The 16686-nt window shown below is 38.0% G+C and overlaps 1 protein-coding gene across 2 annotated transcripts in view; it reads left to right on the plus strand.

The window, feature by feature from the left end:
• LOC127651249 (amyloid-beta A4 protein-like) overlaps positions 1-16686 on the plus strand; it is a 67838-nt gene that overhangs the window by 47776 nt on the left and 3376 nt on the right. The window contains exons 7-16 of one of the 2 annotated variants that reach the window (XM_052136993.1): positions 2886-3053; positions 5558-5691; positions 6390-6464; positions 6652-6810; positions 7590-7718; positions 9055-9154; positions 12797-12991; positions 13467-13520; positions 15728-15810; positions 16250-16396. In XM_052136993.1, the coding sequence (XP_051992953.1) occupies positions 2886-3053; positions 5558-5691; positions 6390-6464; positions 6652-6810; positions 7590-7718; positions 9055-9154; positions 12797-12991; positions 13467-13520; positions 15728-15810; positions 16250-16396 (1244 nt within the window). The remainder of the gene's footprint in view (positions 1-2885; positions 3054-5557; positions 5692-6389; positions 6465-6651; positions 6811-7589; positions 7719-9054; positions 9155-12796; positions 12992-13466; positions 13521-15727; positions 15811-16249; positions 16397-16686) is intronic. The other variant, XM_052136994.1, reaches the window with a different exon arrangement.

Raw genomic sequence — 16686 nt, forward strand, 5'->3', positions numbered from 1 at the left:
CATTCAGTTTGGAGTTCAGGAGATTGTCTTGACCAGGACCACACCCCTAAATGCATTGAAGCAACTGCCATGTGATTGGTTGATTAGATAATTGCATTAATGAGAAATTGAACAGGTGTTCCTAATAATCCTTTAGGTGAGTGTATATACATATATATATATATATATATATATATATATATACACACCGATCAGCCACAACTTTAAAACCACCTGCCTAATATTGTGTAGTTCCGCTCATGCCATCAAAACAGTGCCAACCTGCATCTCAGAATAGCATAGCTTCTATGTTTTGGATCATTGTCTTGCTGCATAATCCAGTTGTTCTTAAGCTTCAACTCACGGACTGATGACCGGACGTTCTCCTTTAGGATTTTGTGGTAGAGAACAGAATTCATGTTTCCCTCAATTATTGCAAGTCTCCCTGGCCCTGAAGCAGCAAAGCATCTCCACACCATCTCATGCTTGACCATAGGTATTATGTTCTTTTCATGGAATTCTGTGTTTGATTTATGCCAGATGTAACGGGACCCCTGTTTTCCAAATAGTTTCACTTTTGACTCATGTCCATGGTCCAACGAGCCCGATCCAAATCCGATACTGTGTGTTAGTCATGTTCATTAATGTCAAACTCCAAAAATGACATAAAAGAATCCAAAAATCACAATTAAAGCAGTTCATGTCTCGTGCATTTTATTCAAAGCCACTTTAAGACGTGCAATAGCTCTGTGAATCACAAAAGGCTGTGTTTAAAAAGTAAATGTATAGTATGCACAGCGCTAGTGCTTTAGTGAATGATGCTACTCTGTTGACACAAACTCACGCACAGGTTGGTGATGCACTCGCGGTTATTTTTAGCCTTCACAGCGGTGTGCAATATTTGAGCGCTACTCAAGAACAGCATCTCAAATGTAGATGCTCAATAGTTCGGTTCACTTATAATATGCATTTAGAAAGTCAACAAAGGGGCATTTTACCAGAATTTGAATAAGAAGCTAATTAAACCTCTGTGAACTTGCCTACAAACAAACACATACAGGACTTCCTGGAGAGTTTAGAATGTCAAAATAAAAGCATGAGGGTTTCAAATATTTAGTAATTTTTCATGGTATTAATGATCAGTTGAATACCACTTTGGTGAACAAAAGTGCCAATTTCTTTCCATCAGTGCAAAGTCTGTACATTATTCCAAACGTTTGGTGCATGTGTGTGTGTGTGTGTGTGTGTATATATATATATATATATATATATATATATATATATATATATATACTGTATATACACGCATACAGTTGAAGTCAAAAGTTTACATACAGTTAGGTTGAAGTCATTAAAACAAATTTTTGTTACCACTCCACAGATTTTATATTAGCAACTATAGTTTTGGCTAGTCGTTTAGGACATCTGAGGTGTACCTGTGGATGTATTTTAAGGCCTACCTTCAAACTCAGTGCCTCTTTGCTTGACATCATGAGAAAATCAAAAGAAATCAGGCAAGACCTCAGAAAAAATATTGTGGACCTCCACAAGTCTGGTTCATCCTTGGGAGCAATTTCCAAATGCCTCATGGTACCACATTCATCTGTACAAACAATTGTATGCGAGTATAAACACCATGGAACCACGCAGCCATCATACCGCTCAGGAAGAGGATGCATTCTGTCTCATAGAGATGAATGTAGTTTTGTGCGAAAAGTGCAAATCAATTCCTGAACCACATCAAAGGACCTTGTGAAGATGCTGGAGGAAACGGGTAGACAAATATCTATATCCATCTATATAAATGTGTCCTATATCGATATAACCTGAAAGGCTGCTCGGCAAGAAAGAATCCACTGTTCCAAAACCACCATAAAAAAGCCAGACTACAGTTTGCAAGTGCACAAGGGGACAAAGATCTTACTTTTTGTCCTCTGGTCTGATGAAACAAAAATGTATCTCTTTGGCCATAATGACCATCGTTATGTTTGGAGGAAAAAGGGTGAGGCTTGCAAGCCGAAGAACACCATCTCAACCATGAAGCATTGGAGTGACAGCATCATGTTTTGGGGTGCCTTGCTGCAGGTGGGACTGGTGCACATCACAAAATAGATGGCATTATGAGGAAGGAAAATTATATGGAGATATTGAAGCAAAATCTCAAGACATCAGCTAGGAAGTTAAAGCTCATTGCAAATTGGGTCTTCCAAATGGACAGTGACCCCAAGCATACCTCCAAAGTTGTGGTAAAATGGCTTAAGGACAACAAAGTCAGTTGTATTAGAGTATTGGAGTGGCCATCACAAAGCCCTGACCTCAATCCGATAGAACATTTGTGGGCAGAACTGAAAAAGCATGAGCAAGCAGGCCTACAAACCTGGCTCAGTTACGCCAGCTCTGTCTGGAGGAATGGACCAAAATTCCAGCAACTTGCTGTGAGAAGCTTGTGGAAGTCTACCCAAAAAGTTTGACCCAAGTTAAACAATTTAAAGGCAATGCTACCAAATACTACCAAAGTGTATGTAAACTTCTGACCCACTGGAAATGTGATGAAAGAAATAAAAGCTGAAAGAAATCTTTATTCTAATATTTTAGATTCTTAATATAAATTAGTGATCCTAACTGACTTATTGACAGGGAAATCTACAGTCAGGAATTGTGAAAACTGAGTTTAAATGTATTTGGCTAAAGTGTATGTTAACTTCTGACTTAAACTATATATAATAACCACAGAACACACACATATATATATGTGTGTGTATATATATATATATATATATATATATATATATATATATATATATTATCTGTAAAATAATTTTATTTTATGTCACCCAGCCCCATCAAATGATGGTTTTCATTGCCTCATCTCATGTGTGTGTTTGCATGTGTGTGTGTCATGTCAGAGGTGTGTTTTGCAAATGCTGAGTCGGGCACGTGTCAGTCGATGTTGCCTCGCTGGTATTTTGAGCGCAAGGAGGGCCGTTGCGTGCCCTTCATCTACGGAGGCTGTGGAGGAAACCGTAATAACTTTGAGTCAGAAGAGTACTGTCTATCCGTCTGCAGCAGTGTGTGTAAGTCATCGATAGACGGCTTGTGTGTGATAAACCTCTCTTAAAGGGATAGTTTACTCAGAAATAATCATTAACTCACCATCATGTTGTTTTCAAACCTGGATGACTTTCTTCTGTGGAACACAAAAGGCATACAGGTTTAGAACAACACGTGTGAGGAAATTATAACAATTACAATTGAGTGAACTGTTTTTCTTTCTAAGATTGGATCCTTTCAAACTGATCTTCTCTTGTTGATCTGGGCTTCTGACTTTCACACTCTCTCACATGTTTGTTTCATTTCCAGTGTGTGTGTGTTTGAGAGAGAGAGAGAGAGAATGTTACATAAACACTTATATTAAGTGTGTTGAGCTTGGCTTGGGTGCTAAATAAAAAAAAATCCCCTAAATCTCTCTTCTGTAGCTTACATTTTTTAACTAATTTCAGTATTTTTGTGATACAGAAGTGTGTGTGTGTTTTTCATATTTGTATGCATAAAATATCTGATACTGCGACTAATATTCTTTATACGTTTCTTTTACTTATCAGATATATTTAACCAGCCCTACAAACTTTGAGCTCAGAATTCTCCTCTTTGCTGTGTCTTCACATCTTTATCTGTCAAAAATCGATCCAACTGCTCTTTGTGGTATTTGCTAAGTCAAGCACAATTATTGTTATTGCTCATGCTTATAATCAAACCACTAACAGTAAGTATTAATGGTTCAGTGTGTGAGTTGTCCTGCATTGTTTGTGCTCCGGACATGAGTCAAATCATGTGTCTTGATGAGGAGAGCTGTGCGGTTACTTTACTAAGAGATCACACTTATCTTTTTATTTGAGAAAAAAAAATCCTATAGACTTAGGCTCAGTCATATCTAGAGAGCAGAATATCAGAGAGTGCAGGAATCTATAAACAACCACCTAGCAATGCCTTAGTAACCACCAGAAAACCCTAGCAACCACAAAATCACCCTAGTAACCAACTAGAAATACCATAACATCCACCAGAACACCTAGCAATGCCCTAGCAATCACCCAAGCAAAAACTTTGCAATCCCCTAGCAACCACCAAAATACCCTAGCAACCAAAACAATACCCTTGCAACCACCATGACAACCATATATCAATGCCTTAACCACCACCAGAAAATCCTTGCAACAAAATATCAATGCCTTAGAATTCACCAGAACACCCTAGCAAGCACTTAGCAATCCCCTAGCAACCACCAGAACACCATGGCAACTGTATCAATGCCTTGGCAACCACCTAGCAATGCCCTGGCAACTACCAGGACATACTGGCAACCACCTAGAATGTTTAGCAACCACCTAGTAATGCCCTAGCAACCACAAATACACTATAGCAACCTACTAGCAATTACCTGAAGACCCTAGCAGCCACCCAGAATACCCTAGCACCCATATATTAATGCCTTAGTAACCACCAGAATACCATAGCAACCACCTATAGATGTCCTATTGACCACCAAGAACAACCTAGCAACCACTAGAACACCCTAAGAAAGTATGTATATCTATGCCATGGCAACCACCAGAATACCCTAGCAACTGCCCAAAACACCCTAGCAACCATAGATAAATGCCTTAGCAACCACCAGAACACCTTATCAACAACCTAGCAATGCCCTAGCAAGTATCAGAACACCCCATCAACTATATATTAATGCCTTAGCAACCACCTAGCAATGCCCTATTAACCACACAGATCACCCTAGCAACCATATATCGGTGCCTTAGCAACCACCAGAAGACCCTAGCAATGCCCTATTAACCACACAGATCACCTTAGCAACATATATCGGTGCCTTAGCAACTAACAGTACACATTATTAACCACACAAAACACCCTAGCAACATAAATAAATGCCATAGCAACCACCAGATCACCCTAGTAACCATATATCAATACCATAGCAACCACCAGAACACCATAGCAATATATGACTTGGCAACTACCGGAACACCCTAGCAACCACCCAGAACCCCCTAGCAACTGTATATCAATGCCTTAGCAACCACCAGAACACCTTAGCAACCATATAGCATTGCCCTAGCAATCATCCAAAACACTGGACCCTAGCAATGACCTTGCAACATTCACACAGAGATATCATGTACATCTACATGCCATTGTATCTTAATCACAACCATTGGCACAATTATCACAAAAACCCCAGAATTTTCAGTTTAAGGTTCTATTGTTCTCGCTAAAACCACAATGCTGACATCTCCTCACTGTGCAGAGTTTCTAATGTGTTTATTTTGCCTTACTAGAGCCTCTTAGTCTTGCCATAGTTCAAACATAACAGGGTAGTCTTTTGAAAGTTTTCTAGTATCTTCTAACTTCTCTGGCATCTTTACTCACCTCGTCATGTAACAGTCTTTAACAGTCTGTTGGAATGCTTCTTGACAGCTAACTAACTCTGTTCTTCTGTTGCAATGTAATAAAAGCTATTCTTTCTGTCATTCTGAAATCTTCCATTTTTCTCTTGGATCTGCAGTGCCCACTCCCTCCTCCAGCCCACTGGACGCTGTGGATCGGTACCTGAAAACCCCCGCAGACGAGAACGAACACGCTCACTTCCTGAAGGCCAAAGAGAGTCTGGAGGCCAAACATCGTGAGCGCATGTCACAGGTATTACGACAAACTAATTCCAGAGACAAGAGACACAGCATTTGTTCATCAACAATACGTCCCAAGACATTACTTGATGGATGTTTTTGCGATGTTTATGGCTGAGAATGCACAGTGGGGTCCAAGTGAAAATGCTTTTGTTTTCCTTTTTGTTTCAATATAAATTAGATGATATAATACAGGGTTCCCACGGTCATGAAAAAAACAAAAAAAATCTGGGAATTTTAAAATTGGGTTTTATAGCTCTGGAAAAGCCATTGGACATTTCTATAGTATTTTTTTATTCTAGTTTTTCTCTGCTCTAAAATATTACATGAGCTTAATATTGATCTTGTGTAGAGGAAAACGTGCCTGCAAGCCATAATGATGTCTGATTTGTCAGTGAATCGTTCTTTTTAGTCAGTTATTTTGAGTGAATTCGTAGAAACCGTTATTATGCTAAAAAAAAAATTTGGTCTTACATTTTTCAAAATCATTAAACTTTGTTTATTTCCATGTTTCCAGGTTTAAATTGAGATTTTTAATCTCAAATATTCAATGTGGTTTCAGACTTTTGGGCCCCATCTAAACAAATCTAAGATATCAAGGAAGAAATAGCAGAATTCACAATGTGCAATTTGTTAGTTTTTTTGTCCCCTGTTGGATACTGAAGATAAAGAGGTTCTAGTCATGTGATTTTGCCATCGTGTTGTCTGTAGGTGATGAGAGAATGGGAAGAGGCCGAGAGACAGGCCAAGAGTCTGCCACGTAACGACAAGAAAGCCGTCATCCAGGTGAATTTACCTTGCCACTCTTAGATTCAGTACAACAGCATGTCCCTTAAATAAAACCTTTTTCATTACATGTTAATTCCCCCAAAGCCTATGAGCTAATTTCTAGTCTCTCGCTTTTATTGGAATATCGTTTTAATTTCCCCTGCCGCTGTGCTTGACTTCTCCATATTTCTCGTCGTGAGCACAGCACTTTCAGGAGAAGGTGGAGGTGCTGGAGCAGGAGGCCGCTAGTGAGCGACAGCAGCTGGTGGAGACGCACATGGCTCGAGTGGAGGCGCTACTGATTGACCGACGGCGGCTCGCCCTGGAGAGTTACCTCGCCGCCCTGCAGGCAGATCCACCCAGGGTACGTACATCTATATTAACATACAGTATGTTCGTCTTTATTCTGACTCGCAGTCTTCACCTCCTAATCATCTTGCACAATGGCTCCGTTTCAAATCTAGTAAGCTATGTTATAATGTAAGTATGCTTGTATAGGCAGCTGCCTTCTAAGGCAGCATCCTAACTGAAATGGGACCTCATAAGTGATTGATTTGTGGTGTTTGCTAAGTGAAGCATCACAAGAACAGTTTCAAATAATTAGGGCTGTCACAATTATGAAATTATGAAGATTGTCATACCAATTGTCATGCTTAAAGGTTTAGTGCACCCAAAAATGTAAATTATCATTTAATCACCCTCAGACAGACAGACTGTCACATAGATATTCCGAAAAACCAGCAGAGAGAGCGAGAGCAACTTAAAGCGAATCAAAAGCTTTTTGCATGTTTGTTAACATTTGAACTTTTGACAGTTGGAGTATGAATTAATGAACATTCCGTTGGCCCATTTTAACATTCTGTTAATGTAAGTCTGGGATTTTTCTGTTTTTTGATTGTACAATGTGTAAAAAACTGTAAGTCTGATCAGTTAGAAAAGACATAGCACAATATTTCAGAACCGTCTGATGGTCTGTGCCAAGTCTGGTGGATGTACTTTAGCTTGAAAGTTCTTTTTGTCTCGATTTAGGAATTTTGAAAAAACCCTAAACAAAGTTTGTTGAAAAACAATAACAAGTGATCATTTGTTTTTGCTCTCCTCTGAGGGTATCACTGATCCTCTCTTTGTTTTGTCTGTCTTTAGCCACGTCACGTGTTCAGTCTGTTGAAGAAGTACATACGAGCGGAGCAGAAAGACCAACAGCACACTCTCAAACATTTTGAACATGTGCGCATGGTCGACCCCAAGAAAGCTGCACAGTTTCGTCCGCAGGTATGTTCAACATCAGGGGTTTTCAAAGTCTGAAACACTAATAATAGCGCTAATGCACTAGCACACTATATGTAGCCATCATTTGCACTGATTACAACTGCAATGATGGGTAATGGGCATATTTTACTGAATTATCAAGAGTATTTAAGTAGATTTGATTCCTTTTGTAGACCATTTAAACAAAAAGTTGTATGACATGTTCTTGGAAAATGTCTCCATGCAAACGATTGTACAGATGTAGGTAAATTTGTACCAGCTCGCTAATAACACTGTAAACCAGGGGTGCCCAATATGTCAATCGCGATCTACCAGTCAATCGCAAAGGCAATGCTGGTAGATCGCACAAAATTTAAATGTGCTTTCTTTAAATTTTTATAAAAATAAATATAATGTCTTTCCTTATTTTAGTTTCTGTCTGATTTGAACTTGACGAGTATATTTTGACCAGGCGAGATTTTTGTTTATTCAGTTGCCATGAGAACTAGGTTTGCGCCCTCTAAGGGCTTCTGAGAACAGTGTGCGAAATTGCAAAGCTAGCAGTGTTTGAGACTAGCTACCAGCAGCTACTGCCCTGATTATGCAAAACTGTCTGATTCCATTCAGTGCAAGTCATCAGAATAAGGTAAATGCCCTGTCTATTGTAATATATTGTGCTGTAGGTGTTTTGGGTTTAGTGTTAAAACTGGATGATATCAACATTGAACATTTTTTTTTATTTTTATTAATTTGAAGATGAATTCCATGTAGGGATACATGCAGTAGTCCCAACAAGCATTTCTTTTTTTTTATTATTTTTTTTTATTATTATTTTTTTGTTTTTTTAGTTGGTGGATCTTATTGAGTTGGTCATTTAAAAGTAGATCATCACGCAAAAACGTGTGGGCACCCTGCTGTAAACCATTGTGTTAAGGTTGACTGATATTAACTGACTGAAGCTGACAGTTAATTCCCATTCAAAGTAGGTGGAGCTCCAGGTCTGACCTACAGATGACTTGATCCAATTGCAGAAGGGTGTTTAGCAGCTGATTAGAGGTTTTCCTGAAAGTTTGCCCTGGCAAGCTGTTACGAACCACAGAAACTAATTCAAAAACACCTTCTTTTTGGCCAGATTTAGTTCTAAATGACATCACACCGGTCCGTTCTTCGATTTATGTAGGAAGTTTGCAGGGGCCTTTAGAAGGCAACTGCCTATGCAGACAGTAGACAGCAAGGCAGCTCACTAGTGTTAAAAAATTAGCCATTGATTGAAACCTGTTTAGATACACTGATAGTGAATGGTCTGAGAGGGATTTGAGTAGATTAAAGGCTCAGTTACCCACCTGACCTTTGACCTCAGGTGTTGACCCATCTGCGTGTGATAGAGGAGCGGATGAATCAATCTCTCGGGCTGCTGTACAAGGTGCCGGGTGTTGCAGAAGACATTCAGGACCAAGTTGGTGAGTTCCTGATGCACATGAACATACACATTGACATCCACTAAACATATGCATGAAATTCACATTAAAAAAGGCACTTATTTAAATTAAACTAAGATGCAAAAATGACTAATTTGGAAATCCCACAGCTTATGTCTGATGGATGAATACATAAATATAGCGTAACAACCTTGAATAATGTTATAAGTGGACAACCCCTTTAATTTGATCAAATGACTTTGACATAAACACATGATGAAATTATTCATTGATGCATATTCAGTCTTGCATAAGTAGAAATGTCTGACATCACTGAACACTTATGTTCACCTCGTTCTACTGCTCCCTCATTTACTGTTTGCTGTTTATTTGTGTCAAGTGCGTCATCAAGTCCGTCATCAAAGTGCCATCTGTGATCCAGTCTCACATGCTCTCTGGCTTCAGTCCTGCATTCGCATGTCATTAAGCTCATCTGTAATTAAACCTCTGATCAGCTGGTTGTTTTCTCTGTAATCCGCTTCACTAATGTCTTCTCTTTGATTTGCTCACCACAGTGTTTCCTCCGGTTTTCTGTCATGGTCTCTTTCACATGCTTCCTTTTTAATTCCGCCTTTAATTCTTTCTTTAAACTCAAAATAGAGAATGTTAGTAAATCTAGATTATTCTGTTAAGTGGCCTTTTTCTTTCTTAAAAAGTTCTTGTAAAATTGTAACCTTTCTCTAAGATAAATAAGGTCTTTAACTGCTGGGTTTATTGCCATCTCAAGCTAAATTAATAAACAGGATATAATTGTATCTTCAGAGATGTAACAGGGTTGTCATTTTACAGTCTGATTAGACATCACACGACTTGTCTAGGTGTCTAATAAAAGGAGAATTGAGTGTTGATATTCTAATCAAAGTCATTGTAAGATGGTTGAAAGTGTTATTGAGTCTAATTTGCCATTACTAGTTTATTAAAAAGAGATGTTCAAGCTGATATTTTATTACAAATATCCATTTTCAATAATCAATTGTGACATGGTTACAAGGTTGACAACTGTAGATCGTTCCATTCTGACAAACTTAATAAAATATAACACAGTGATTAAAAAAAAAGGAGGCATTTACATGAGTTAGAGTTCACATACTCAGGGAAAGTTACAATGTTAGCAGGGTTGACACATATTCTGAGGACACAAAATCGATAATGGAAATCATAGACAATTAATTTAATTATCAGTTAATTATATTGATACAACGAGCAAGGAGAAGCTTCATCAGTGACATGACTTTAAAACCCAGTGAAAAATGTGTTGCATGATGAAACTTGTTTGAAAAAGAGACAAGCTGAAGAGGAAAAAAAACATGACCCAAGTTGTCCAGCACACAAGAGCACTTTATAAACTCTTCAAATAAGATCACAATAAGTGTACATTTTAATGTGGAGTGGTTGCTTTTTCAGGTGCGTTGACTGTTTGATGCGCTTAAGAGTAGTTTCTCTCCAACGCATAACTTACATTTGACCTTATTTTCTATGTTTTATGATGTATACATATTATGAATTCAAAATTAGGTGTGTATTTAACAAAACTGTTTGTTTTTACCACATGGAAATCTCCGTTAAACTTCACTGAGCAAGCGAGTTCATGAATCCATGTCAATCAAACAGATCACAGTCATTAGGGTTAAATGATAAAACCTTACCAAACGTCCTTAAAACCTTAGCGACACCTTAAACATCTCTCTGATTAGCACCGTCGTTCCAACGTGCTTCAAGGCCACCACCATCGTCCCCATGCCAAAGAAGTCTTCAGTGTCCTGCCTCAACAACTACCATCCCGTCGCACCCATCATTATGAAGTGCTTCAAGAGGCTCGTCTTGAGGCACATTAAGACCCAGCTGCCCCCCTCACTAGACCCACTGCAGTTTGCGTATCGTCCCAACCGTTCAACAAACGATGCCATCGCCACCACCCTCCATCTGGCCCTCACCCACCTAGATAAAAAGGGCACATATGTTCGAATGCTGTTCATAGACTTCAGCTCAGCATTCAACACAATCATTCCTCATCATCAGATTGGAAAGCTGAACCTGCTGTGCCTGGACACCTCCCTCTGCAACTGGATCCTGGACTTCCTGACTGGGAGACCTCAGTTGGTCCGGATCGAGAACCGCATCTCCACCACCACCACACTGAGCACTGGGGCCCCCCAGGGCTGTGTGCTCAGTCCACTGCTGTTCACTCTGCTGACTCACGACTGTGCATCAATGCACAGCTCGAATCACATCATCATGTTTGCCGATGACACAACCGTGGTGGGTCTCATCAGCAAGAACGAGTCAGCATACAGAGAGGAGGTGCAGCGGCTAACTGACTGGTGTAGAGCCAGCAACCTGTCTCTGAATGTGGACAAAACAAAAGAGATGTTAGAACACTATTTTATAGTATGTTATGTTTCCATTTAGCATTTTAGGAAGTGTCATCTTTTTGCACTACTCAGATTACAAATGTGTACTGGTCGGTGCTGCACTGTCTCTTACTGTGCCTTTTTGCACACGTTTGCACGTGCACTTTATATAGGTATGTTATTTTGTCTGTGTAGTCTCATGTGGTTCTGTGTTTGTCCTATGTTGATTTATGTACCACCATGGTCCTGGAGGAATGTTGTCTCATTTCGCTGTGTACTGTACTAACTGTATATGGTTGAACGACAATATAAACAACTTGACTAAACTGTGCTATGCGGTTAGTAACTGTGCAACATCATACCACGATTTCAGTTTCAATGTAATGAATTGTGCAGCTTTCATTGATATCACACTGATGTCTCAAAGGTCATGGTGTGCCAGTTTTTAAAGTGTTTTAGATGATTTCTCTTCATCATGTGAGCACAATTATTACAATGATCCTGACTTTTCAGCATGAGAGTGAAACTTTACCACGCTTGCAGATGATTGTACTGTATTAAAATGTATTTAATGCTGAATATAATGTATAATAATGCTAAGGGTCCTGATATTTTATAGTCCTCCTGATAATGCCAAATGTAATTGATGTCTGATTTCACTAGTAACATTATTTTACTCAATAAACATACACAGATTTTTGAAAAGAATAGTTTAGAAACATTTAATCAGTGACAAGACTATTTTAAACATTACAATATGAATTTAAAATATTTAAATGTATGTAATCAGAGATAGTGCATACTGTATACAAGCATACTGTATGTATCTAACATAATCATAATTTTTTTTCAGTTGGGCAGAATTAATAATACTTTTATTCTGGTGTCACTATTGCCCTCTGCTGGGCTGATTTAAAAAAAAATGTTGTCCCTCCATCCACGATGGATCATTTTACGCTTTAATGAACAGTACTTTTTGTTAAGTTTTACAAGTAAAGATAACTGTTATGCGTAAGTCCTTAATTCAGTACAGGGGGGGGGGGGTTATCGTATTTTAATAAAAATAATTTTTTTATCCGATTGATCGATTAATTGAATACATAATAGAAGATTTATTGATTACAAAATAATCATTAGTTGTAGCCCTAAATGTATTTCAAATAGTTATTTTAACTTAAAAATAAAGTTATGTTTTTAATTAAGTTTTTCATTTAACTTTAAAATAAAGTTACAAGTTGCTTGATCTCTCTCTCTCTCTGTGTGTGTTTGTCAGAGCTGTTGCAGCGGGAGCAGCAGGACATGTCCTTGCAGTTGGCGAACCTTCAGAGTGACGTGCGGGTGAGTTATGGTAACGATGCCCTGATGCCCGACAGCACCGTCAGTCTCGATCTGTTACCTGCTGGAGACACGCAAGGTTTTGGCTTCATCCACCCTGAGAGCTTCAATCAGCCCAACACACAGAACGAAGGTACACACACACTATTATTCTTGCTTTTACTATATTAGTGAGTTCAATGGTTTTATAGACATATTTTTTTAAATGTGATTTACTTGTTATTGTTTTTGTTTTGTTTTGTTTTTTCAAATTAGGACATACCAAATTTCTCCAAAGGGAGATTTTATCAAATTAAGTTAACTTCTGGAGACAAATGTTTAAAATCTTTAAAACTTTATGACAAAATATAGCTAAGTATGTACACATACAGTACAGAGTGCTGGACATATTCCAACAGACCATGCTGTTACATGAGCGTCTGTGCCAGGTCAACATTGAGCTCCATATGGGAACAGATCCTCTCATCCTTCACACACACACACACACACACACGTGAAAAAATCTATACCCTCGAATGAGCAATTCATTAACATGCATAATTTTAACAGTATATTAACAGTATGTAAAGTGAATCAGTAACCAGTGTCCCATCTCTCCCTCTGTACAGTTGAGCCTGTTGATGCTAGACCTGTTCCTGACCGAGGACTCCCGACACGACCCGGTACGGTGTGATATTATGAATGTCTGTTCCAAACACCAATGAGCTGCCTAACTAGACAGCATTTTTAGTAGGGCTGTCCATTTAAAGCGTTAATGTAGCGTGATTAATTATTTAAAGATAACATAATGAATCATGCCCTCTGATGCGTATGTAAATTCTGTAATAAAAGTACAGATTTTCCTACTTTTTAAGCAAGTCAAGCTTGAAGTACACGTGTTTTTAAGAGTCACGTCAATAGGTGGCAGCGCGCCTCAACAAACCTCACAGGCAAAGCAGCCACAGAATGAGAATCGCTCACTGATGAAGCACAACAGAAAACAGGAATTTTGAGACGCAATTTTCAAAGTTTCCTCTACTTTTAACTTAACACAGCATCCTAAAAATGTGCCGTTTATGACTGAATACCAGTGAGACGCTCCAAACATAAACTTGTTCAATGAAATGAGAATAAAACAAATATTATATTGTGTTCTTAAGCCACTTTTTGCATTGTCTAATCAATGCTTTATTCTTCTCCCACAATAATGCAATTTATTTCAAATTGAATTTCAATCTGTATTATAGATACAGATAATGTAGTAGATTTATTATAGTCCCTACATATATTACATATACATATTACATGTATTACATATATTATACATGTATTACTACAAATATTTGAATTATTATGCATTACTTATATATGAATTGTCTTTATTTGGCTCCTTTCTCAGCAAATAATCATGTATGTGATTAATTGGATTAATCGGCATGCCATGTAATTAATTTGATTAAAACATTTTAATTGATTGACTGCCCAAATATTTAGTTATCATAAGTGCACTCCTATTGTGAAGGACGCACTCAAGAGGGTAATAGATTTATCCAGATGTGTCAATCGTGCAACTAAATTGCTCCACAAGATTGTTTTTAACCTCCTGAAACCCGCGTAACTGCTGTGTGTATTTTCCATTTCTCTTTTTGATTTGTAACTAGTAGGACCTAATAAACAAGAAAAGAAAAATGTCCACAAATGATTTTCTACTAAGCTGAATGAATAATTCTTATTAAAAGTAATGGCAAGCATCATCAAATCACTGCCAATCATGTTAAAATAAAAATTCTGAATTTATGTAATGATTACCGTAGTCCCATGCTGCCAAACATGTTGAGTGGTCCAAACATCATCTGCAGCCTGAAAGTGAACTTTTGATCGGATTTTAGGAGTGAATCCACTTAGCTGCATAGAAAGCTATAGGTTGTTCCCTTGCTCCCTATTTAATTAATGACTTAACCTCCAGTGTGCTGTCTGTATGCACTGGTCTCAGATCAGTTAAAAATGCAACTTATTTTCATCCTAATTCCATATAAAGCCTCTGAAAGCAACATTTTCAGCTTTCGATGAATACATTTATTCTCAATGTGAAAATGCATAGTAAATATATAGTAATGCATTTACTGATGTCAATGAATAGAACCATATTGTACAGTGATAAAATAAAACAATAACAAAATGTATATTAAAATGACATTTTGATGAACATGACAAAATTACATGTTCAAAATGAACATGAACACAGATGTGTTAATGTTGAAAAATATTCAACTTTTGAGGGAACGCTGTCCTAATTTTAACATATGTGGACATCATGTTTAACTGACGCTAACACACAGAAAATTAAACAGATTTTTTAAAGCCGCATATCAAGTGAAACTAGAGACACTACTATTTACAACCAAGCAGGTTTCAATAAAAGAAACTTAAGAGGTTTCTTACCAGAGGCACTTTTATTGCCACTGCACCAGTAGAGGCCATTCCTGTATATCAGCGCTGTGCTGTTGTCACATGATGTGGTTCAGCAGAATTTTAACCCTTAAATGACAGTGTAGAGTATTGAGAACAGTATTCAGCTGCTTATTATCAATTTAATTTATGCGTTGCATATAGCGAAGCCAAAATAAAATGTCCACAGGTGTGGACACGGGGTCGCACAAGGTTAAACTGTTGTGTTGTCATGACTAGTTATCCTGAAGAAAAAAAACAGACCGTAGAAGAAGACAGTTCACACTAAAGTACACTATAGCGCCCCTTGAGGCAACACTGAGAATGCAGTATGTGCATTTGCAGTGCGTTTTGAATGCTCGGACACAGTTCATAATGTAACAATGTTAATCTGCACTTTCCTTAATTTTCTCTCTGTCTTTATATTTGTTTGTTTGTTCAGTATCTGGACTGAATCCTGAAGATGTTCCTGAGTTGCGGATGGAGGCTGAAGAGAGACACAGTGACGTTTACCACCAGAAACTGGTACCACAACACACTTCATATATTTATATATGTTGATCAATGTTGTATGGTCAAATTTAAGTAATCTCTTCAGTGTATTCTATCAAAAATACAGCTGAATTAAAAGGTGGCGGGCATCTGATTTACACGCAAACCAACTAATTACAGTTCGCATCCTATACATGATCAGCAACACCACAATAATAAACCGTAGTGCAGTAAAGCTGTTACAGCACATCAAGAGAATTTTAACTCAAATTGAACATCAGAACATGAAACTGACATAAAGAATATAGACATTTTAAAAACTATAGTAGCTCTTTGACCTTGTTGCCATGTTACGAGTTGAAGTTGTCTCGGCAACGGTGTCCTGATGAGATGGCAGCTGGTCTTACTTTAATCTCTCCTCAGGTGATGATGGCTAATGCATTTATTTTTCTCACGTTTTCTCTCATGTAAGGTTTTCTTCGCAGAGGATGTCAGCTCCAATAAAGGAGCTATTATTGGCCTGATGGTTGGTGGTGTTGTCATAGCAACCATCATTGTCATCACACTGGTGATGCTGAGGAAGAAGCAGTACACGTCCATTCGTCACGGGATCATTGAGGTCAGTGAGAGCAAAGGAGAAATGGACCCCTTATCAATATATTCATCATATATCTGATTTATAGCTCGTTCTGTGTGTGTTTGAGGGCTGTCAATAGATTCAATTAACTTTTCAGAATTACAGTGTTTGTTCAATTCTAAGTATTGAGAAATCACACATAAAATAATTAAATGTTAAAATGTCAAATTAAGTGAATGTTTTAAAAAATAAACTGCTTTAAAGAATACAAAAAACGAACCACACTTGTTTTACTTCGGTCTTAGGTTTGACGCGTGTGTGTGTGGTTAAAC

This window comes from Xyrauchen texanus, chromosome 11 (genome assembly GCF_025860055.1).
Source record: "Xyrauchen texanus isolate HMW12.3.18 chromosome 11, RBS_HiC_50CHRs, whole genome shotgun sequence".
Lineage (NCBI taxonomy): Eukaryota > Metazoa > Chordata > Actinopteri > Cypriniformes > Catostomidae > Xyrauchen > Xyrauchen texanus.